This window comes from Triturus cristatus, chromosome 7, assembly GCF_964204655.1.
Source record: "Triturus cristatus chromosome 7, aTriCri1.1, whole genome shotgun sequence".
NCBI lineage: Eukaryota > Metazoa > Chordata > Amphibia > Caudata > Salamandridae > Triturus > Triturus cristatus.
The window spans coordinates 398,827,790-398,852,328 of record NC_140590.1 but is presented as its reverse complement, the minus strand read 5'-3'; the positions used below and the strand labels follow the sequence as shown (position 1 = coordinate 398,852,328).

At 45.4% G+C, this 24,539-nt stretch overlaps 1 protein-coding gene across 3 annotated transcripts in view; it reads right to left on the bottom strand.

The window, feature by feature from the left end:
- LOC146809783 (uncharacterized) overlaps positions 1 to 24,539 on the bottom strand; it is a 728,115-nt gene that overhangs the window by 304,098 nt on the left and 399,478 nt on the right. For all 3 annotated transcript variants that reach the window (XM_085616628.1, XM_085616630.1, XM_085616629.1), the window contains exon 16: positions 599 to 1,712. In XM_085616628.1, the coding sequence (XP_085472754.1) occupies positions 599 to 1,712 (1,114 nt within the window). The remainder of the gene's footprint in view (positions 1 to 598; positions 1,713 to 24,539) is intronic.

Here is a 24,539-nt window from a genome sequence, read left to right as displayed (position 1 = left end):
GGGCAGCGTCTAGGACCTCTAATGGGAGTCTTAGGGCTTGCTCGGGTGCATAAAACACTTGTATCTGGCTTGAGAGAGATATCTAGAAACACCTTGTGCTACTGCAGCTTTGTGCAATGTAAGACATAGTGGGTTTGCCATCGCTTGTTTAATTGCTAGATTTGCTTTGAAATTGCAACCCTGAGTCTACAGCTCACACTGCAGCATATGTAGGAACATGTTGTGTCAACGTGCTATGCCCACTTTACCTTAGAAGAACATTCACCAGCTGTGGTGACGTCACCTCAAGATCCGACTACATTGAATAAACCACTAACTTAAAGCACTCGACGATGCTAGGGTGCTCCTGTTTTCAGGAAAACATTTTAAACTGACAGCTCAAATAGCAGCAGAATGCGGAAAAGTGTGTTAGCAATATGCTCCTCTCAAAATTGCTAGACCATGTTTTGTGTGTCCTCGTGAAATAAAATTAAGAGAGCAAATAATTGGCAGACATGCACCATTAAAACACGTAACATAATAAAACAATTATGACTACTTTGTTTATTCTATGACATTTTTCGTATGAATACCACTGATAAGGAGCATTCCAACATACCTCTGATATGATCTCAGATGCTGGGCTTTCTGATGCATGTGTGTGTGCAACATGTGTCCCTTCAGGGGTCTCCAGGAGCTGCACAGATTCTCCATATTCCAGATCCTTGAATTCCTTGCTGAGAATGAGATGAAGGCAGTGCTGAAGAGAGGATATGGGGCCTGCTTTGTTCACCAGCTTTCGCTGTAGGTCCCTCAGAGTATTACAGATGCGGTCCTCTGTATTGCACTTACTGCTTCCCTCTTGCACCCAGTGTTTCCTCCGTGAATGCCAGACATCGTAGTAATACTGAAAAATGTCCACAGGGCAGACGGCCACCAGGTCGTTCAAACACTGACTGGAAAGGGATGTAGGCTGGGTATGAGCTAGGGTTAACAGAGAGTCCTTAATCTGATCTTGCACACTGGAGTCAAGGTGAGATACCTTCTGGTAAAGCATGTTCAAGACGGACTTGGTGCAGTAGCTAACGTTGGCATGGGGCACCAGTTTGCCCAAGTCAAGACCATCCTGGATGTCAGGGCTCACAGTTATCTGCTTCACCTGCATGTTTATCTTAGGGATGCTTTGCATGATTGAGACCAAAGTGAAGCGCAAGGCATCGGACACGCCCTTCTTTGAGATACAAAAAGCACACACTTTCCACTGTGAGCAGTCATCACACAGAACTGTGTACAAATCAAAACCGGACATGAAATTGGATAAAACCTCTACATAGAGGTGACCAGGCACCTTTTGTGCGATGTCTTGCATGGGAGAGGTCATTATAAAGATATCCTTCACTGTCCCTTCGTCTTCCACAAACACCAACTTGATTTTCACCAAAGGGTCAGCCTCTAGGAGTGACCTCAGCTCTAATACAATTTTTGAGATATCGTCAAATGCTTCCAACCTGTAACGCAAGAGTTTCTTGACATCATTTAGTTCCAGAAACTTCCGGGAGATGTCATTGGCGACTCTGATGGAAAGTTCTACAGGGCGCACCCCCTTACTCTTCTTCACTTTCCATTGGAGGGGCACACACTTAGACTCATGGTTATGCTGAAGAACTGTTTTGATGACTATTAGTCTGTCTTGCTGGGGACCAAGACTCAGCCTTATGAATGCTGGGCAATTCCTTCAGAAAAAGAAAAACAATATCAGTCTGTATCCTCATGGAGTGATGCTAAACGGAGCTGTTAAGAAATAAATGAATCAAAATTCAAAACTCTAAACAGTATGTTCAGCATGTTCTCCCAAAAGTTCAGGAGAGTATTTTCTCGTTAACTATGTATGAAAAATATAAGAACAGTGTATTCCAAATTGACCACACACAAAACACAGACTGGAATAAGGTCATTGTCTTGCAGAAAGAAAACGTCAAGCATGTTGTGCGGTTCAACCCAAGTCATTAAAAGACCTCCACATCATAAAGATCTCAGTAATGCAAGGTGTCACTAAAGTGACTGTGATACTTCCGGCACAGAGCTTCTACTGTATCCCATGTTCCCTCTGTAGTTCTTAGGTCTTCAGATGCAGTCGAACATTTTAACTTCTAACCCCTCCCTAATCATTTGTTATATTTTATCACTGTGAAGAAAGCATTGCCCACCTTCAAGCTTAGTAAATTCCCTCCACACATAAACATTCCGAGCGAGCTTTAGAATGGTATCACAGCTACCCACTGTTTCATTGATATTTATTTCTTCTCATCTTTTAATTTTTTTGAAGATAATGCAAGACCGATTCCTTTTTATTGGGATGTGGAGTGGGGCACACCTCTGCGCACTGATCCCATGATCCTTCAAATCTATTGATCACGCATGTCTCCAAGACAAGAAGAGGATGAAGAATTGCACAGACTGTGAGTATCGGTTGGACAGAAGTTTTGCGTTTCAGAGGGACTCGCTGTTCTAGACACCCGAGTTAAGCTGAGAAGGACTACATGTCCCAATGTAGACAGAAGCCTCTCGCAATACTTGCAGATCGTGGCAGCCATCTTTAACACTTAGAGTATAATTTCCTCGTGGGCCATAGCATTCTTGCTATAAAATCATGATACATAATTGCTGCAGCCAGGAATTGCTATGTAGAGGTTGGGAGTCCTCCTAAGCAGTATTTCTCATAGGATGATAAATATCATCTTACAATCAGAGACCCCATTCGTATATGGATATAGACTTACATTTTTTAGGTCTCACTCTTCTTTTCTGCCATCTAATTGGGCAGTGCTTGCTGTACATCACTTCCTTTTCTATCAGTGGTGCATGGACCAAGCACAGATTATTTACATTCAATTAATGTCCCTCTGCAGCTTGCACTGATTCAGGTACTATTTTTTTGTTTAAAAAAACAAAAAAAACATGCTATGATGCAGTCAACGCTGGCTGTGGCACAGCGCCTTTTTAGGTCTCGCCTGTGTTGCAGCGCATGCGCTGCTTGCTGGCGAGAAATGTTGTGTGAGGGGAATTTCAGAAAAGGGCTTTAAGCCCCGCCCCTCATTTCCATTGGCTGGCATCACCGTTTATGCTAAACGGTGGACTGCCATTGGAAATGCGGGTTTTTTGTGGACGCCCTTTCGCCTCCGATCCGACTGGGTCGCTTGCTTTGCTGCTGTCGCAAAGCACTTTCTTATCTTTATGGGGCCATGTGTTTCTAATTAGAAACACATGCCCCATGAAGACAAGAGATCGATGCTTGTTTTATATTATCGCGTATTTCTGTGCATCACAGTGTTCTCATCACTGCACAAAATAAATGGTATAAGTAACGGTATTTCGTCACCTACTGGCTTGTTTAAACTCATTTCACTTTTCTCTGCGATTTCTTTTTTTTTTTATCAAGCTAATAAATTTCTCTGTGATTCTTAAAGCGCGATGCAAAAATATACAAGCGTCTGCCGAGTGCTTGTTGTTGTATCTAACAAGGGTTTCAACAAAAGAAACAAGTCTTTTGAGCTGCTTTGAGGTTCATCATGGGCCAGGAAGCTGGTGCTGAGGACTGAATGTTGGATTTTACAGAAGCAAACATTGCAGCATGGAAACGCTTCCCAGCCAAAGGAAGGTTATTTACCCAAGTTCTGCACTTGTGTTTTTACAGTTATTTGATCGCATTTGTAGCACTCAGGTTTATTAAAAGCGGGCTGCCGTTGCTGCTACTTTTCTGGGCATCCATGCGGCATGCAGAGTAACAAAAGAACCGCAATCCGCGAGCTTTAAAAGAGCATTCACAAGGGGTAGGAAATGAGATTACCGATAGAAAACGTGATCAAAGTCTTACACAAATTTGCTTTGCATGCATTTTTTCAAGGCGGGCTCCGCAGACACCTGTACAGAAATGCACACAATTCTTTTTCCTCAATAAATACACCTCAAGTCCTCCTCTAAATTATTAGATGTAGCTTGTCATCCTGTTGAAGAAGAGAAAACACTGCAGTAGATCTCGGGCGATCCTAATGTTTTACACGGCGATAACGTCCGCGTATGTATTTTAAACTACAAGGACAAGCACTGGCATGGAGAGTAGTTCGTGAGCTCAAGGGTTTGCAAGAACCGTGCACATTGTGAACCGGACTCGCTCATTTCCAGTCTTGACTTCCAACTGTAGACCATGGGAGCAGGCGTGGAGGTGTGGTATGGTAAGGATTCACAGTTACCTTCATGATGCCGAGGCATTAGGATTCTAGTCCGGCATTGTTTTTTTACAAAACAATGCATTCTGGAAACCGTAGTCTCTATCAGCCGCAATTTATAACTGCAGTAACGCCTAATAATAACTGAGCTCCTACGTTTCCTAGGTCCGTACGCATGTAGCGCATTGGACTTAATGAGCTACTCCTACCTGGGATTTATGTACTAATACATTTTAAAAGGTAAGGCCTGCACAATACAAGTTGTTCCCTGATGATATGAAGCTTCTCTGTTTTTTATTAATCAATTTTGTGATTTCACACAACAGGAGCGCTGGTGAAAGGGAGCACATGCAACATTTTAGTGGCGGAATGCAAGCCCAATCGATCCTCTGCAAAAAACAGAATGTGTATTTAACGTGGCCAAAGGTGCGTTGGGACACAGGGAGAGATCACAAAAGGTTTGGATTTTCCCAGCCAGTCCAGCATGTGTAGACTCCCTGCACTTATCAGACGAAGCCTTCTGGTTGCACTAACATTGGAGCTCAGGCGTAGTTTGCTGAAGGGTCTATCTGAGATTTTCCAACATAGAAAGCTGTACCTATGCACCAGCCAGAGCCTAGGAACTTCTTGGGGGTTTACAGATCACAAGATCGCCTCAAGCTGCAGGCATATCAACAGTGTTTTGTTTGTAAACGGCAGAGTCTCAGCTGCAGGAATGATTATTCAGCAAGGAGAGGCGAGCGTGAGACTGCAATCCAGCGCCTACAGGTCGGGAAGTCTGCTTCAAAGTGGGTAGATGTGAGGGAGGAAGGAACACTCCGACCTTACATTTACTGAAGGGCGAACCCCCTTTGTGCTCACGCATCTTGCTCTGGAGTTACTCATTAAATAAGAGCATTGCTTAAATGCACATCTTAATCAGGCGTGCAACGCCAATTAGGCTCAAAGGGCTTCAGCCCCCCCTCCTCCCACTCCTTGTGTGTGGCAGCCCGGGCTGAGACAGCTTCCTGGGCGCACACACACAGCCGCACCCGAGGACTTCACAGGTCTTTAAAAGACCATTTGCGTGTTAATGAGGCTTTGTCGTTTTTTCATCCCTTCTCAGAGCCCCTGCAACTCCACACTTCCTACTGCTGGAAGAAATAACCCCCCCCCGCAATGTTTTCTTCTCCTCCCCCGAAATTTGGCTCTATTTGCGCCTCTGATCTTAATTCATCCATAGCAGGGAGCTGGGGGAAGGGTCACTATTGTGAGGGGGCGGGGCAAGGGGGTGCAACTGGTGTCTTTTTTGACATGTTGCTACTTTGCCTTTCAGTAAGGCTATTCCCTATACTACATACAGTGAGAGGCTACAATGTCCCTGAAATTGCAAGCTGCGTGCCTCCCACCCCTGCAGTGCTGCGGTCAGCACCCTTTCAAATAATAGGTTAAAGCAGACCCGCATGCCGCAGCCCTTTACCTCATACGGACCAGCCTCAGTGAGCTGATCTCGCTAATGGGTTGCTGAACTGCACAGTCTGCCATTGTGTTTTTTTAAAGTCACCCAGTGAGCTGATCTCGCTAATGGGTTGCTGAACTGCACAGTCTGCCATTGTGTTTTTTTAAAGTCACCCAAACTCTTTCTGTCCCCTTAATATCCATTTCCTGCCTCTGACCACACTACCCTTTGATTCTGAGACCCAGTGACTCACAGCGAGAGCGGATTTGCAACCCTGCCCGTCCCCCTCCTTGCTCCCCGGCCAAGGAGAAACGTGCAACTAAAACAGAACAAGCATTTGCAATGCAATAGGTCTCGCATTTACGCAAGTTTGAGCTATTGACATTGCAAATTACAATGCCTTTTATATTTGTTTTCGTTTTAAAAACATAAATAAAAGGCATTGTCATTTACAATGCCAATAGCTTCAACTTGTGTAACTGCGAATGCAGTGGAAATGCATGTTTTTTTTTACCTTCCTCACCTGCCCCATCCTTTTTCTTCTACCCCTCCCCCGCCTGATTGCCAAGGCCATTAGCTCGCCCAGAGGCGCAACTAATTGGCTTCGCCAATACTTTTTGCATATGCTCACCTGCTCTCAGAGCTGTGCTTCCCCCCCACCCCAAAAAATGAGGTTAGAGAGTGTTTTAATAGGTAGCTGAATGACAACGCTAATGCGAATCAGCGCGGGTCTGGCAGAATCTCAGACCGCATTTGAAAACGGTCATTTGAGTCGCATTGTTCACTGTAGCATTCACAAAGTATTTTTTGCATTATCTGTACCATCTGTTGATGTATAACAACAACTGCCCTGGAACGTTCCTTTGTGTACACATATTTGTTTGTATAGCTCTTGCTTGCTGCTTTTGAGACACTTCACTACCCTTCATAGTTGTAAGTTGTGTGGCCGGATGGGACCCCGTTGTCCGTGGTTGAAAACTTCGATCGTCAGCAACAGGGATATATCACACTTGATTTACGAATTGCAGCGTCCAAAATGCAAAACTTTCACCCCAGATCCTAACATTTTTCATACGAAAAATCTAGCTGCCCCACTGGTTGGGCTGAGGAATGATGTTAAACCCTGGAGAACTCTGCCCCTCTCCCTATTGTGCCAGGCTGCCCTTTTCAAAATGCTTGCGCTTCCCCGGTCCCTATATATACTTCAGAACTGTCCGATTGAAATACCAGAGTCCTATTTTAGGAGCGTTGAGAGCGAAGTGAGAGCCTGCTGTGGGATGGGAGGGCGCCCCGCATAGCTCTGCATAAACGGACTAGGCGTCAGTACAATGGGCATCGCTCTCCCAGATGTACGCCTCTACTACTGGGCTTCACAGTTGGTGGTCGTGAACCACTGGATGTATTGCCCCCCCGACAGACCTGGCTGATCTTCTGGACAAATAGAGAGGGATATCTAGGGGCTCTCTATTCTAAGGCTCAAACTATAGCTATCTGGAGGCAAGCCAACAGGAATCTTGGTTGGCTGGATACCCTAACTCAGGCCACCCCGATGTGGTCGACCCAAAAACTTGGGACACTATGTCATCAACCGGAGTTTGACAGATGGGACACTATCGGTATTTCTACCATCGGTCACCTCTGGAAAAAAGGGAAAATTGTGTCATTTGCACAACTGGAAAAAGACTATGACCTGGCTGGAGGGGAGGCTTTCCGTTACCTGCAAATCCGCCATGCACTTACATCTGCACTCTCCGAGATTGGGGAGATACTGGAGTCCTCCCCCCTGGAGGATAGGTTACTCTATGAACCCCTGCCGAAAAAAGCGATATCACTGATCTATCGTAAGTTAGGCAATAATCTTCCAGACCCACTTCGGAGCCTTCGCGAAAAATGGCAGGCTGACATATGCCCATTAGAGGACGAGGATTGGCAATCTGCACTTTAGTCTCCGAGAGAGGCAGCCATTCCTCTTCAGTTCCGACTTATCCAATTGAAGGTACTGCACGGATTGTATTTCACCGGGGCCACACTTATGAAGATTGGGAGCAGGGAAGATGCACTTTGCCTGTGCCTTGAGGAGGACACCCTGTACCACACACTATGGGATTGCTCACCCATTAAGTTTCTGTGGGATGGAGCCATATGACACATGCACAGGGCTACAGGAAGGATATCCAACTTGACACCGAGATTGGGGCTTCTGAACATCTGGGAGGCAACAGACCTCAATGTTGTGGAACAGCAATGGGTCACTCTGGGTTATACAATGGTGAAACGTGCAATTGCTATGCATTGGGGTGCAGCTGAGGTGCCGACTGCGGGGGATGGGCTAAGGAGCTGGATAAATGCATGACTGCTGAAAAAGAAGTATTTAAATCCAGAGGATGCCCCAAGAAGAGGGACAAAAAATGGGCCAAATGGACCACTTACCGGGGGGAGATAGATGCGAGAACAACGACGGAAAGGACATTTATGAGCAAGTGTATGGGGATGTACCAATATAAGAAAATTGTAATTGCTCCATTTGTAAAGGCGTTTTATATGATATGGATACTGTAGCAACGGTGATCGCTCAGTTCTATCAAATAAAAAAAATCTTTAAAACAAAAAATGCTAAATTTTGAGGGTTGCATGTACAGCAGCAGGCAAAGATTTCTCTTGACACACACAATAAAACAAATGCCTATTTCTATCTATGCAGCCAAAAGCCTGGACTCGCTTTCCCTTCTCTTAAAGGGTCAGGGGTCACAACGCCAGCATACTGCAGAATTGTACTTCCTAATAGAAGGGTGTAGGTCAGAATAAGAGCACAAATGTTGCTTTATTGTACATCATGTGGCAGGGGGCTACCTCTGGGAAATTCTGTGGCAAAAACGAAAATGTAGGATCATCAATTTAGCACGCTCCGACATAACTAGGACAAACTGCAAATATTGTAAACAAAAGGAGAACATGTAGGGATTATGAAGCTTCTAGCCCTCCTAAGGAGTAGACGGCGATGCCTTTAGGCATCGTAATTGTTTAAAATCCTTTGAAAAATTATACAGAGACTTTGCTTTAGGAGAAAAAGAACAGCATAAACATACTCAGATTAGACATTGGGTTCTGCAGAACTAGATCAATGAGGCAGCTGCCCATCCACAAACAGGCTTTGAAAAGCTACTAACGAGAGTAACTGAAGATACTCATGTGATGTCACGGATATGGAAACTACTTGTAAAGGGCCTGTGGGAGAAGGAAACGGGTAGAGTTTTCAATTGGATACCATCTTCAGCAATGCTTATAGAGAAATCACATGTTCGGATCAGGGAAGCGACTAGTAAGTTAATGATTTATTGCAATCTTACCCACATCTGCTTTATTTGATCAATGTAATCACTTCAAATGTTTACTGGGGGCCCAGGCCAGGAGGATATTTGAAATTCTAAACATCTCCCAGTGACACCTTAGAGTACAAACACCAGCAGGCACTGACTGCAGGCTGCAACTGCCTGATCGCACACTGCCATTCATAGTGTTAAACACAGAGGCTGGTACTTACATGGGCCACAGCTGTTGAGTCTGGAGGAGATTGGCGGTGGCGCTTCAATAACTGCTGAGACAGCGACTCAGCAAGGCAGTGATTGCAGGCTCACTCAGGCCCCGAACCACAGCGGAACGTGATAATTCGGGTTTACCTGCTCGACTCAGTGATAGTCACCCTACAGGCCGTCCAGTGACATGCAGACTCTGTCCTGGCAGCTACTGCAACCAGGTAACTCACTCCTCTCCGACTCCCTCGGCTGCGCTCCGGTATTATTGAATTGGGGGTAAACGGCTGACAGCACACGGCGGCCCGGGCAGGACTAGTGCGAGCTTCCTGCAGCAGGCAGCGCAACACTGCATGTGCCATATTTAAATACAGTTGAGGTGTCACCCGCAAACCACTAGCCAGCTTCCGCTTTCCTCCACAAACTTCCCGCTTTAGCAGCAGGATGTAACGTTCCCCCGCGGCACTGGCCTACAGCAATACTTGACTGAGCTGTCAGTCAGTGAGAGCTACACCACAGGGAATCCCGATAATACATTGTAGCAGTGTGAGTGTAAACCTGCCAGCACCATATGCCTGCAAGAGCAGCGCGTGCCAGCTGCCACACTTAACATATTTTACAGCCAGGCAGCTCTTTGGGGACTATGCGTTATGCATGACAATGCATTTCGGTGCGGTAATGCGGAGTACCACACTGAAATGCGTTAGTTTAACGTCTGATGCGTGGTACTTTGCAGGAATGCTGCAAATGTTGATGCAAAAAACGAGGTCTGACTTCCGTCCCAACATTTATTGCTCATAATGAGATGCTAAGCAGATTCCGACTAAACTAAAATGAAGGAGTCTGGAGACTGTGATGGTGCTACCCAGCATAGCAGGGGTACCCAGCAGAGTGCGGCCTAGTCGCTGTTGCCAAATAACACATACACTCAGAAAGGTGCGGGCAGAAGACCACATGTGGTCTTCGCCCCTTTATTACATAGCCTGGTTACGGATTCATATGGTACGTGGCTCACTACAACCTCCCCAACTTGGCGTTGAACTTTGCCATTGGACTAAACATGCAAAGTCTTTGAGCCGCTGGCTCAGCGGCGGGTTGGGTTTGAGGTTATACAGCTGGTGGCGTGAGCGACCTGTCCTTACATCAGTGCTCAGGCTGTTGCAATGGTCAGAGTCACTGCTTAATCCCGCACCATTCTGTTCGTGGGTCTTGCTACCGGAGGAGACGCCTCGTGGATTCACATGTCCAGGTGAGCTTTCCATCAAGATGTCACTATCCTGTACTTCAGGGTCTGGTCAACTGGGGAGATCTATCTTCCGAAACTACGAGATGTTCCTGGTGACTGTCTTACTGTTTTTGCAGGCTGTGACCATGCTACCATCTACACAGATCACTGTCCATACCGCTGGTTCAAACAGTGTCCTGAACTTCCACCTGGCCCTTTGGTATCACTTTGTCACCCGGAGATATCATTCGAGGTGCAGCTTGTCGTTTCACACTTGCCCGCACATTGTTCTGTGTGATCGGCCTTGGGTGCCTCCAGGGTCATAAATAGATGCAGTCCATTCTGTGTTAACAGGGGTGGTGTCTCGACTGGGTCCTTTGAGAATCCGAGACAAAGGAAGGCTCTGTGTGGTGTTTCTCTGTATTCTCTCAGGAACCTTTGGGTTGACTTGTTCCACCGTGGCGATTCTGAGGGCTTTGCTGAGTGTATGCAGGAAGTGTTCAGTCTCTCCATGGGCCAGCGGCCACTGTGGCGTGATGCAGTGGAGTAGTATCCCCAAGTGCTCAAGCAGTTCTTTGAACTCCGACCCCTTGAAGGATAGCCCATTGTCTGTTTTAATTTTCTCAGGTAGGGCGAACAGTGCAAAGACTTTCTCTAGCACTGTTGCAACATTGATGAAGGCTGTTGAGTCGACCACATCAATGAAAGGGTATTTCGAATAAATATCCAGGGTTCCCCAGTAATTACAGTTGCAGGTGCTTTTTGGGAGCTGGTGAGTTGACACGAGGGGCATTGCCTTTCCATCTAGTCTACAGGGGCCTGGAGATCTGGAGACCATACCTTCTTTCTCATGTGCGATTTCATCCCGACTATTCCTTGGTGTCCCCCATGGTCCAGTGTTGTTAGCCGGTGTTGTAGGCTCTCGTTTATAAATAACCGTCGGCCTCTCAATATAAGGCTTTCCTGGGTGGCGCTGAGCTCATTGTACATCCTCCACATCTTTGTGAGACTCTCTCCGGGCCTTGTCAGTTGTTTGCATTACATAGGAAGTTCTGCCTTGAGCCGCTTTGTAAGGCATCCATTACCTTCATGAGCACTGTGTCTTTCTTCGTGGCCACTTTGATCTTGCATAGGCTGGGATCCTGTGGTCAGGCTCTTTGGGACACCATGATGACATACTCCTCTGTAGCCTCTAAATTATCATCACTTTTGTCTGCAGGGTGGGGTGGATGAAGCGCAAGGAGTCAGCTAGGTTCTTCAACCCCTGCCAGTAGACCACTTCCATGTGGTAGTTTTGTAGCTGTATAGCCTAGCGCTCTATACCCAGTGGTGGGTGGGTTGCTGTACCCAAGAACAATGAGAAGAGTGGCTGACGGTCAGTAACCACAATGAACGGTCTCCCACAGAGTTACAAGTGGAAGTGTCCGCAAGCCCATTTGATGGCTAATACCTCCCTTTCTATTTGCAAAAAGAACAATTGATGGACAGAATGCTGAACAATGTTATACATTCACCCCAGTACAGAGATCTGGGCCTAAATCCATCGTTTTTCTGCTCACCATGCCATTCCAGGTTGAACCCAGCCATATGCAAATCAGTCTTGACCCTGTGCCCAATGGAAACAGTTCAGCCAAAACTGCCAGGCCAGGTCCTCCCTGGACTGGAACCAAGCATCCTAGGACCGGTTTCGGGGTTTCACTCCTCATCAGCAAGGATAGCTTGACTCCAGAAGCATGGAGTCTATTTGAGCATATCATGCTTCATTCTGCGCGAGTGCTTTCCTGATGAACGCCAGTGGTGGCCATCTTTCTGATCCCACTTCCTGAGTGCACGGCGCCAAAGCCTATGGGCTTGCATCAACGAGTAGCTCAGTTTGCTTCTTCGGGTCGAAGTAGATCATCATCGTCTTGCTCAGTAGGGCCTCCTTTATTTTATAGAACACCTTCTGATGGATGGGGTCCAATGTCCAGGCAGCATCGACCTTGGTCAGGGCTCGCAGATGGTTGCAAGGTTAGTAATAAATCTGCCACAGTAAGTAGCCTTGCCGAGGAAACTGCGTACCCTGGAGACTGTGGTTGGAGCTAGAGCTGGCTTAATGGCCTGCGACTTTCGGAGGTTGACCTGCACGCTATCCTGATTGAACACGTATCCGAAAAACTCTATGGAGGTGTCAAAAGCAGAAAACATTTCTCTGTGCAGGGTGAAACCGTGATCCCACAGATGTTTCAGTGTGGCTCAGAGGTGTTTATGGTGTTCCACGGTGGATGTGGAGTGGATTAGGATGTCGTCACACATTCATGATGCCGTGGAGTCAAGACAATGTCTCTCTTATTGCACCCTGAAATAACTATGCTGCTGAGTAGATGCCGCGGTTCAGCCGTTTGTAACGGCTTAGACCAAGGTGCGTTGAGAACGTCATTATGTATCTGATCTCTTCCAAGAGTAGCAGCTGGTGGTTTCCGGGGTTCAAGTCTAGCTTAGAGAACCACCTTGATCCATTTAGATCAAGGATAATACCGTCCATTGTGGGTGTGATAGGTCTCTCCCACCTGATGGCCTGATTATCCTGCTTGCTTATCTCTTTTGGCTGTGCATGTGCTAGCTAGCTCACACAGGCGTGCATAAAAGGCATATATGGACTCCACTTCACGTTGGCGGGCTTGGCGGAGCTTGAAACGCTCAAAGTCGGGTTTAATTGAGGATCAAAGTGCGCATTGAGGGCTCTCATCGCTGCATCGTAGTGGGTCGCCACACCAGTGTTGAGGAGGTGCTCGAACAGCTTTTACATCTCTTCCCCTGCGTAACGGAGGAGGGAATGCTTCATGGCACCATCATTTTCATGGTGGCAATGAAATAGTTGTCCAGCCTCCCTACCCTGTTTTCCAGTGGGGCAAGGATGTCGCTGCATCAGTGAGCTCACTAAATTGTTGCAGCACTCCTACAGGTGCATGTTATGGTGGAAAGTCTCTCAGTGGGGACCTTTGCAGGGGCGCAGCATTGTCATAATCAGCGATGGATGTGTACTCGCTTTCTCTCAATTGTATGGTTTACTGCTGGGCGCCAAGACTGCTGGAGTGCAGTCACTTGTGGTGCCACATGCTTGACCTCTCTGCTTCACAGTTTGATTGTGGGTTCGGGTGTAAGCACGACTCCTCGTGGCTGCTGAGTAGCCTTGTTCACTCCTAGGTTCTTTATTGAGGTGTCAGATTGCCTGTGGTGCCTCCTTGCATGTGTATTGTTGCTCTGTATTCCTTTGTCTTCTCATTTAGGTCTTCTTTCTTTCCACTCTCAAAATGTTTTTGCAGATGGCCGGCACAATGTTCTCTTCAAACTGTCACCTATCGTACTTTGCTATTTTTCTTGTATCTTGTTTTTCTCTTTCAATTCCACTTCCTCAGTTTGATGTTCATGGAAAAACACCACTGTCCGCACTGACATTGTGGTTTGCTCTTGAAAATCCTCAGGGGCTGTCGACTGCACTCTCGCAGTGGCACTGCGTGGGCTGGGAGCTCCGAGATCGCTCAAGTGGGCAGAGGGGGGGCGGCGAGAGGAGGCAGGAATGGTGGATGCGCAGAACTCGACTGCCGCAATGCAGTGCAGAGACACGCCATAGGCAAGACGGGGCATGTGGCAGTGCCGTAACAAAACTTGAGGGGGCCCCCCTGCAAAGCACACGGAGGGGCCCCACCTCCCCCGGCGGCGCGGCCCACCATCTACCACTTTGCTCTAGCGTATTTTGATTTGCAACCTCCAACATTTAAATGAAATGCCTCTATATTGTCTTTCTCTAAGTTCTAATGAGAAAGTGGGAAACACTCTTAACATACAAGCTATGCCATTTGTAACAATACTGTCAAAAGAAGATTATTTAACTGAGGCAGCAATCAGAACAATGCCAAGGAGCGATCCTATTGTCTCAGGAACTGCCTATGGCTGAAGAACAAAGAACAACTATGAAGGGTCTGGAATAGAATTGACAATACCTTGAAACTTTGAAAGGTCAACCCAAACCTGCAATTCCATAAAAACTCGACTGACAATATACATGAGAAGTACACGCGCTATAACTCAGTATCCTGTGAAAGTCAAGAGAAATAGACTGGTGAATTATATGCATGCCACACAGTAGCGACTGCCAAGGGTTGTGCATGATAATAACGTGAACTGAGGAAGCTTCAATTTCTACCATCAATGTCTTTATTAGTAAGCACTGCAAAACAGGCAGGCAAACAAGGCTGAGGAAGAAAACTGTTTGGATGCTTCAGAACATTGATGCAGATGTTTGTCTGTTTTAATTTATCATTTCTGTAGTGTAAACAATGCTAAATACAAGATTTAAGGTACACGTATTACAGACAAGTGCAAGCAACACCATAAATAACACTGCATGTAGAATAAACACAAACCATATCAGCAAGTACCTAATGACAATTTTACAATTTACAATTTACTAAGAGTATAGACACGCCTGCTAAATTACAGATTCACCATTGCCTCCAAATGGCTCTATCGTCACGTGTGACACCGCCAGCCAGGCCTGGATTTTAAGCCAACAGCGCCTTGCATTCGGGGAGTTGTGCTGTGACCATCTAAGTAAGGGGTTAAACATTCCAGCATGCAAAGTGTTGTTGGATAAAAGCTACGAATGGATACGACATGGTGCCAATGTCACTTGGCAGCTATGTTTTATACAAGCACAAGGGTATGTTTAATTTCCTCAACACAAGCTGCAGGAGTCTGGTATCAAATAGCAAACACGTTGTGCTGAGAACCCAGAAACGTGCTTTGTTTAGCCCATGTGTATGGACCTGAGGTGTCATTCTCTAAGAGACCCAGTGGTAAAAGCCCACAGTTGTGTCTAATGCATGTTAGTGCCAGGCAGTGGTCGAAGTGGGGGAAAAAAAGTAGGGGAACTGTGGGAGGAGAATCAGAGGGCGGGAATAACCAATGGATTGGGTCAGTGGGCGGAGTGAGAGGTGTGGCAGAAAGAGCAAAATATCCCAATTTTTAGTATTCCTTTCCATTTCACTAACCAGTTACAGCTTATTACTTTATTTAATTTAACCAATAGATACACATGTTTATTTAAGGTTAAATATGTGTTATTGACATTAAAATACATTCACAAAGTGGGATACGTTTCCAATCACAGAATGTCCCAAATATCCTTAAAAGTGGAATCGCAAGCCATTTGTCTCCCAGCCATGGAGTTTCTATCATCAGCCTTTCTCCTCCCTTTTTCCACAAGAGCAGTTCAAACATGAATGGCAAAATATCCTGGTTTGCAAATGTTTTTCACATAACTATGGCTTTGCCATATTTGCCACATAATACATCATCTGCTGCATAATCTGACGATTTTAACTAATAAATTGTTTATAGCTCAAACACATCAAAAGTTACTAAAAAATGTGACTTGTGCTGCTGTGAAGTGGAGGGCCCTTTGCAAAGGTTGACTGGTCACTTTTCTCATTGCTGCAGTTGTATGTTCAACTAGTACTAATAAGGAAAAATCTTTGCAGAGACTGTTAGCATGTGTAAAAATTTAAAAATAATAAAGTATCAGAAAATTTACAGCACCACTAATACCAGTGTAGGGTGTCAGAGCACTTTACATCACACATATTACACAGTGTCAATCATTCATATGTGTGTAAATCACTGTGTAGGAAATGTTACATAAGACAAAGGACTACAAGGTGTAGGAGTCACATGACAACCATACTAGTAGGCAGCATAGTTTAATAGTGATTGGTCTGCAGAAACACAAACTCAGAATTAAAAACATAATACCATGGTTGGGGGTTCTCTTTAATAATCAGAATTGATTTCTACCCAAATGAACCTTTTTTTGCAACATTAGGATAATCGAAGACTGGGGGAAAAAATATAAAGCTCTTATTTATACCATGGAGTTTGCATGCAGCTCTTATACGACAGTTAATATCTCACGGTTCTATGTCAGGATTTTAACTTATTAACTGCAAGTAACAAAAGGGTCTCTCTGACAAAAGCAGTAACCAACTGACCTATTTACATTATGTGCACTTTGTGATCTGCATGGCACATGTTCTTAGCAGCATGCACATTACACCTCTGCCATTCCTTTTCGTGAGTCAAACCTTCCACTAGACAAACCACCACCTCTCTCTACTAAGAACATTAATCACTGGAATTATCATGACATTTTTATTTTTGCCCCAAAATGTTGGAGGCCAGGAAGGAGGCAGCAAGTGCTTTTAAAACCATATTATACTTACAAACACGACGTCCCCACCTGTAGTTAGCACCCGGTGCGGTCGCGCTGCCCAGGAGCCACCCAGTTCAAGGGTCCTGTGACCTCAGTGACAGAGTTACTGCCACTCTATGGTGTGCTGCTTCATAGGTCTGTCCCCAAGACTGGAGGTGAACTTCATGGATAGTGGTGGACAGGCCTTCAAGGTTAATCAACACTTGCCACCCCTAGGGTCCACCTGCTGGTGCTAAGACACCAGGGCTTTTAAGATTTTGCGGCACCTTGTAAGGTCTAGCACGGGAATGTGCTCCCTCAGGAGAGTGGTCTGGGAGCCTGGTCATTAAGGCTGAACCTGGTTCACCAGTTCCACTTCAGCAGCTCTGGCCACATCCTCTCCCCCACTGAACACCATACTGCCCCACTGAGAGAAACTTGCACTGCACTGATCCGCTGTAAACACCTGGATGTGACTCAATTCTAATTACGCACTTGACAAGAGCAATATGCTGCCTAAAAAAAATTAACATCCTAGAAAAAGCAAACACTCATAGGGAATGCAAGATAAAGTAAAGCATGTGAAATGTAAGCAGTGAGTGCTTTCGCATGAAAAGGTAAGGCCATGAATACAAGGCCCGGAAAGGACCCATTTCAGTGCCCATTGCTTATATCCTTTCAAAACATAGGCAGTATGGTTTAAAAAGACCACATTCGTAAAAACACATTTTGTTTTCCAATTCACCCATCCGGCAGGTATTTCAGTATCTCCAGGCAAGGTGCACTTTCCCACACAGGGAAAACAATGTTGTTCAAAGAGGGGAGAAAACAAAAGTATCACTTCACTGGCAAACATTGTAAAGTGGCGGTAATGTGTTTAGGTGTAAATAAATCAATATGCACACCTTGCAACCACTCTGTCTTGCTTTAATTAGTTATTTATTTTTTACATTTGGATGTTTTATTTCTCTCCACCCGAGGCTGCACAGGTGTCAGAAACAGACAACGTTTCCAACAAACATGTTTTTTTTTGGATCCATTTCACAGGGGAGCAAATAAACGAAAGGAGGAATTAGAAGGTAATACCTGTTTCCTGAAGTCCTGGTTTTCACTAACTGAGGAGCGAGACAGAAAGAGAGGGAAGACTCAGAGGCTGTCACCGGGGCATGCGCTCACAGTTTAATTTATGGGGACTTGGGGAGGCCGTGCGCGCAGGCGCACCATTTTATAAGAGGTTTGCTTGCAGGCGCAGCCGCCCTCCGCTGAGAGTGAGGGGTGCCCAGTGTCTCTATTCATCTCTCCTGTTCAATTCTCCTTTCTCTAGGTCTCCTTTCAACCTTCATGTTGTTATTGTGAGGGTGACTATAGGTTTGGAGAAGTGTGGAAGACCACATTGTTCCTCTGGATTTGGATGGCAAGATTAGTGAATCGGGATATCTTCCCTCCTACCCCATACATTGGAGAGATACGATTATGTGCACCAGAAACATTAGACTTCTTAAGCCACCCAAACCTTTCATTGAATAATAAGCATTGGCAGACCAATAGGACGGGCTTTAATGTGTTTAAGCATACAAAGCCCGTTTGTACGTTCCTGCGTTTGTATGTTAACGCAGTATAGCTAGATATGCTGGCTCCGAGAATACTTGTTTGCATGACTTGCACTTACATCTTATTCCAAAATAATTTGTTCCATCGAAGAGGGTGATTAGTTTGTTTCAAAAAGAAGTATGTTCTACAATTAAATGGTGCGCAAAGTTTATTTCAAAAGTGTGTTCTCGAACAGTGGATGTTCAACCTTCACTCTAAAGCATGTCTAGGGATCTCCGATGGCTTCATGTCGCAAGAACACAGGTTTTACAGTCCTGGACATTCAATTTACAAATAACTGTTTTCAGGTTTGTCAATCTAAGCAGTTCAGTTGATGACACCCAAGGCACCAACTCCTAGAATTCATTGATTAAATAAAAAGACTGAAACAAGGTGTCTCTAGGAAACAGCCCTTTTTGAATGCCACTCCAACAGAGACACACACTCACACTCTTTGCCCCAATGCTGATGGTTATGACTAAGCGCACTATAGCTTGCTGACCAGGCCCCAGAGCCAGTGTTCTCTTCAAAAAACGGATACATTTGAACTGGTAAATCCAATTGACAAGGACTTTAACCCCCCCCCCCCCCCTCTTATAATCCCCTGGCAAATGGTACCAGTGGTACACAGCGCATTGGATTGAAAGGGGTCACCCAGGGCCTGAAGCTCTGTTGGTGCCACCCTGAGTGACCCAAGTAAGCAGATGACAGCAGTCCTGCCATTGCAGACTGCAAGAGCAGTGCAAACTGTTCGAACTCTACTTTGCCCTCACCATGTATGGCAAGCTCAAAGCACTACGTTTAATATACGCCAGCCACCCCTAAGGAAAGCCTTCTTAGCCCAGGAGACAGGGTGCATTATACTAAAAGTGTGGATATTTACGTGCAAGCCTATATATCCCTATTGTAGCCTCTTTCCATTAAGGCTACTATAAGTGATCAGCAGTCCATAGGATACCATGGGCTGGCACCCGGGCACCCCAAGGTTGCCAGCACCATTATGGTACCACCGAAATATGTCATCTTTGGTATCAAATAACTTGCCTTATGACCCTTGGCATGATTCCCATGTCAGAGTCGAAGTGGCATGCACCCAGGTGGCAACCTTAGAGGTTGCTTCAGCCTTTCATGTGAGGTGGCTGTCAGCCCGCAGCTGCTGCCACCAAGACAGGAATCTGACCCCCTGCCAGGAGGTGTGAACTCTATCAGGAGTCAGAAACAATGGCCTAGATGGGAAGGAGGTGACACCTCTCTTCCCGACAGGATGGATAATAAAGCGGCACTTCAGGGTGGTGAGCTTCAAAGCTTACACCGCCCCTAATATACAACTAGGCTGACTCCTAAAGGAGTAAACAGTCATTTCCCTGCTCCCCGTCAGATTTGCACCTAAGCGGGTACTCCCTCATTAGGCTAGCCACACCGCTAGGGTGGGCTACCTGGTCTGTAAAGCTAAGGTCGTTTTCTGCCATTTTCTAAAGTGGCAGAATAGAGGGTACAGGGTAGAAAAGGTGACCCTCTCCATCCCCCCGGCCTGGATGTGGTCTCTTCAGGGGCAGATTAGCCGCTGGATCTAGTAGCTCATTGGGCACATGTTCCCACACTCCTAACACCCCTAAATCGAGGATTTATGGGGTACCCTTGGCACCAGAACTTCACTTCTGATTCGAATTGCAACAGAGAAATCAGAGACCTGCACAAAACAAAGGCGAGATACTCTGCAGCTGTGGCAACCATCATGATACAGCACGACTGTGACTTGTCCAGGACCAAAACCAGTTCCCCTAGACAGAGGGACCTGTTTGAGCGCCAAAGGCAACTCCAGACTCACTTGTAATAGTGGCACTAGTCACCTGCTGTCCGCAGGTAAAACATCCAGGAACCAAAGGATCACCCAAAAGTAGATGGTCCAGTGCATTGCGGGAAAAGTAGTCCTGACCTCCAGCAAGTTTCAGACAGCTACCATTTTCCATCAGACCTACGGAAGTTGAAACAACTTCTTGCTGACCTTACCGCTGCCAAGGCTTGTTGGTGACCAGTCCGGCTACCACTACCTTTACTCGATGCTGAAACCCAAGGGAACTCCACAGCACCTTCAACTGACCACAACAGTGGCTTCCATTGTCAACGTTTTGCACTCGTTTCCTCACCAGCACCGTGTAAGTTGTAAAACCAGTTCCCCTGAGGGTCCCGCTTCAAAACCAAAGACAGCCAGGACAACTCTGTACCTGGGCTTAGGAAGTAAAATCGAACTGACTTTTGTGGCTTGGTCCTGGGACTCATCACCTTAACCCCCAGTGGGTTCCACGCAGCTCGGTCTGCAAGTGACTGATTGTCACTAGTGCTTTTTACCATTGACCGCAAAGCTAACCTTCTGCAATATTGAATTGCACTGATTAATTTTTCATTCTAAAATCAATAACTCCGGTTATACTTATCTGATTATGTTCGTTTTGGTGACAACATTTATATCATTTTGTTTTTTTAATTGGTCTCAGATTTCTTTTGAGTCATGCCAAATACTTATCATCCATGTTGGTATTCTGAAATGCTTAATATGTTCCTCTAGAAAAGGCTGACTGCTCTTTGCCACAAAACCAGGACTGAGCTAAGAATTTATTATTGTGAATCCAAGGACCATCTTTTGGGTAGTGTGAGAGTATTTCATAGTGAAGCCAAACCAGCATCACCACATAAAACTCCACCTTCCTACAGTGTCCAAGTGGCATGCAGTCACCTGATAACCATAATCAAATGCCACAAACAAAGAGTATCTGTTTTTCATTACAACTTAATCTATCCTTTCGATACTTAGTAAACATAAAAAAGGCATTCCCTAAACCAGACAAATTATAAACAGAAAACTAAATACGACAATCAAAATAATACATCAAAGGTCACCATTCTATTTGTATAGAACCGTTTTATTTAGCGTGGCGTACTTGCCCAAAATAAAATGACTTGTTATTTATTGCAAGACTATCTCTAAAGGTTTACAAATTAGAATTTAAGATAAGGGCCTGAAATGAGAGAAGATATATCTTAAACACTGCAAAAACAGGTAACTTTGGGTGATACAGCTAAAGAGTACTGTGTTTTAAAGGAGGTGGATGTGGCTTTAATAAGAGCTATGCACCACTGATTTAAAAATAGTGCTACAGTGTAAGTGATTGGGCTTCAAAATCACACCTGCACAAGAAACCAAAATGGAGGTAAGGAGTTAAGGTATGCCTAGGAACCAGTAAAGCGATGTAAAAGCCTCCCACCCTTCAGCTGCTCTGAGCCCGCTGCTGTACTGATGCAATATCCTGGACCTGGTACCCGATGTCATCTTTAAGGGATATGCCCCATGCCAGAAAAGGCTCTTTAGCATGGGCGCACAGTTCAGACTAGCTGCCTTCTGAGTAACTTAAAATAAATAGTCATGTATACGAGGTGGGGGGTGTTCCATGCTGGGGAGCGCAGTGTGCCAGTGGCCTGCAACTCAGGTGGAGCTGCGATCTAGGAAAGGAACTACCTTTTTTCCTAGTCACCCGTGGAGAATGTATATGCAAAATTAAACCACCCGTGAATTACTGTGTTCTGACACCCACTGAACAAAAGGCTAAAGGGGGCTCATGAAGATAAGCTGAACAAAGCTGATCTGAAGCCCCCTCAGTAGTTTGACGATGCCAACCTTTCTGGCCAGCTAATCGCCCTTATCAGCAGCACAGGCTTTTCACCTTTGCAGCCATTGACATTCTATCCCACGTGTTAACCCTGTGGAAGGTCACTTTAATTTTAAGTGTTCAAAATAAACATTTCACATAATAGTAAGACGGAAGGGTCAATATGACAAAAGGAGTTTAAAAAAAACTTAGATGACTAAAAAATGTGATGCAGAATTATTTATTGTAATTAAATTCACATGGAAAGAAGAAAGGGGAGAAGATTCAGGATTGCAATAAGGACTATGCAAAGACAGCCAGGATAAAAGGGGGACCTATTAAAAGAAGTAGATTTACAGCAACTCAGCGGCGGAGCACATACACGAGGCTGTAGTTGGCCTTTTCAGCTTGCAAGGGACCTTAATACTGGCTTCATAGCTTCTCCTTATTGAAGATGGGGGATTTCTTTCTAATTTGTTTAAAAAGTCCATCAGTGTTGACCACACAAAATTCAGGCTAGATCGTGATGGCACATTGCCTGATATTTGGGTTTAAATCCTACTGGTGTGGCACGCCCAATTCCACTAATGAGTAAAGATGGTTGTTCAGAGTTTTTACGGCTAACTGTAATTAAAAAATGAGCCAATACTGTTACAAAATCAAGCCTTTTAAATTTGGATCTGGTATGCGAAAATCAGCGTACAGGAGGGGTTCTTCTAGAGAATGAATATATATCCACAGTCAAAGAAATTGATAATCGCTGATAAGCTGTAGAGGATGGATGACCACATGGCAGTATAGTGATTTGTGTCAGGTTGTAGCTGGAGTTATTGGCAAAGGTTAAGGTGATTAATTTAGAGCCTATAACTAGGAAATATTAAATAAGTCCACTCTTTTCACAATCGAAACTAGTGAAAAAGCTGCCAATGTTATGTGACCAAGGACGTTTTTTGACACTGTCAAACCAGCATCTGCGCTTAGTTGCAACACCACCCATGTTGGAGAATTTCTGTAATCACCTGTGAGACTTATTTGTAACTAAAACTGGTAATATACCAGCCTCCTCTGATCATTTTACTCAGGCGACCGAGGGGAACGCTGTGTGGTAGGACATTTGTGCAGGCACAGTGATCTAACACAAAAATGTGTGGAAAAAGTGATTTTTATCAACTAAATTTGAGGATTGCAGGGGATTCTGGGTAGGGAAAACGTTGGGGATCCACGCAAGCCATATCTCCCTGGACTCCCCAGGGTGTCTAATTTTCAGAAATGTGTGGGTTTGGTTGGGCTCCCTAAATGGCTGCCGAGCCCTGGGCCAAAAACAAAGGTTTCCCCCTCCTTGCAAATCCAGGCCGTTTTGTGATAGGTAATTTTGATCTCACCACAATACGTTTTGGGCCCTTGATTGTCGCGGGTACTTGGCTCACCCACACAAGTGAGATACTGTTGGAGATGGCCCTTTTTGCAGGGTTATCCCTAAACATTTTGCTTCTTCCCCCTATTTTGTCCTTACCTGTTTGTGTTGGTTTTAGGACTCTGGGCAATTTCCCACTGCCGATCAGTGCTAAAGTGCATATGCTCTCCCTTTGGTAAAATGTGTTATAGATCGGTGTTTCCATGATTGGCCTTTTTGATTTATGTGTCAGTCCCTAGTAAAGTGCACTGCGAGTGCCAGGGCCCATAAATCAAATGCTGTTGGTGGGCTGCAACACTGGATTGTGCCACCCACGCAAACAGCCCGTAAAGTGTAACTCTGGCCTGCCATTGCAGAGCCTGTGTGCAGCCTGGGGCTGCCATGTTGACTTGGCAAGTGCACACACTTTCCAGTCCCTAAACCTTCCCTTTTCTACATGTTAGTCACCCCTAAGGTAGGCCCAAGGTACCCCTGTGGACAGGGTGCATTGTATGTGAAAGGTAGGACATGCCCTGGTGTGTGTGTGGCACTATTGCAAGGCTACCTGTTCCCCATAAGCCAGAATGGGCAGTTTGATTATAACATCCTATAATCCTAACTGACCCAGGGAACATGGTAGAAATTCGAGTTTAGTATGCCAGAACTCAGAATGATAAAATACATATTTTAGTGAAGATGGTTTTAACATTCTGTGTTTGAAAATACTACTTTTAGAAAGTAGATATTTTCTTACCTAACCATCCATTCTGCCTCTGCTAGCTTGTGTATTGTCTGTCAGGTTTGTGAGTGACAGGGGCTGGTGGAGACTCCAGGAGACAGGGTGAGTCAGCACAGGGCTGAATAGACCTATCTGCATGTAGATGGGTGGGAGGAGTAGCACCTGGGTCTGAATAGGGCTGTGCCTGCCTTCCACAATGCTGGCTCCACCTCCTGTGGTGCATCTGAGGACCCTGGCCCCCAATGACAAAGGAAGAAGGTGCACACTGGCAGAATGCACCCAGAACTGGTTTGAACTAGGTACAGGACCCTCTGCCTGCAGAGGACAAAGGATTTGCTAGTATAAATAATGGTACCCAGACCCCAAGATTTCATAAATCTTTTGGATCAAGAAGACTGCCAAGAAGAAGAGCTGGAGAAACTGTGAGGAGAAACTACCACTTTTCTGTCTGCTTTGCTGTGTTGGCCTGCAGTGGCTGCTTCTGTCTTAGGCAGTGAAAGGACTGGACTGAACTTTCTGCAATCTACTTTTGTGAGTTTCTCCAAA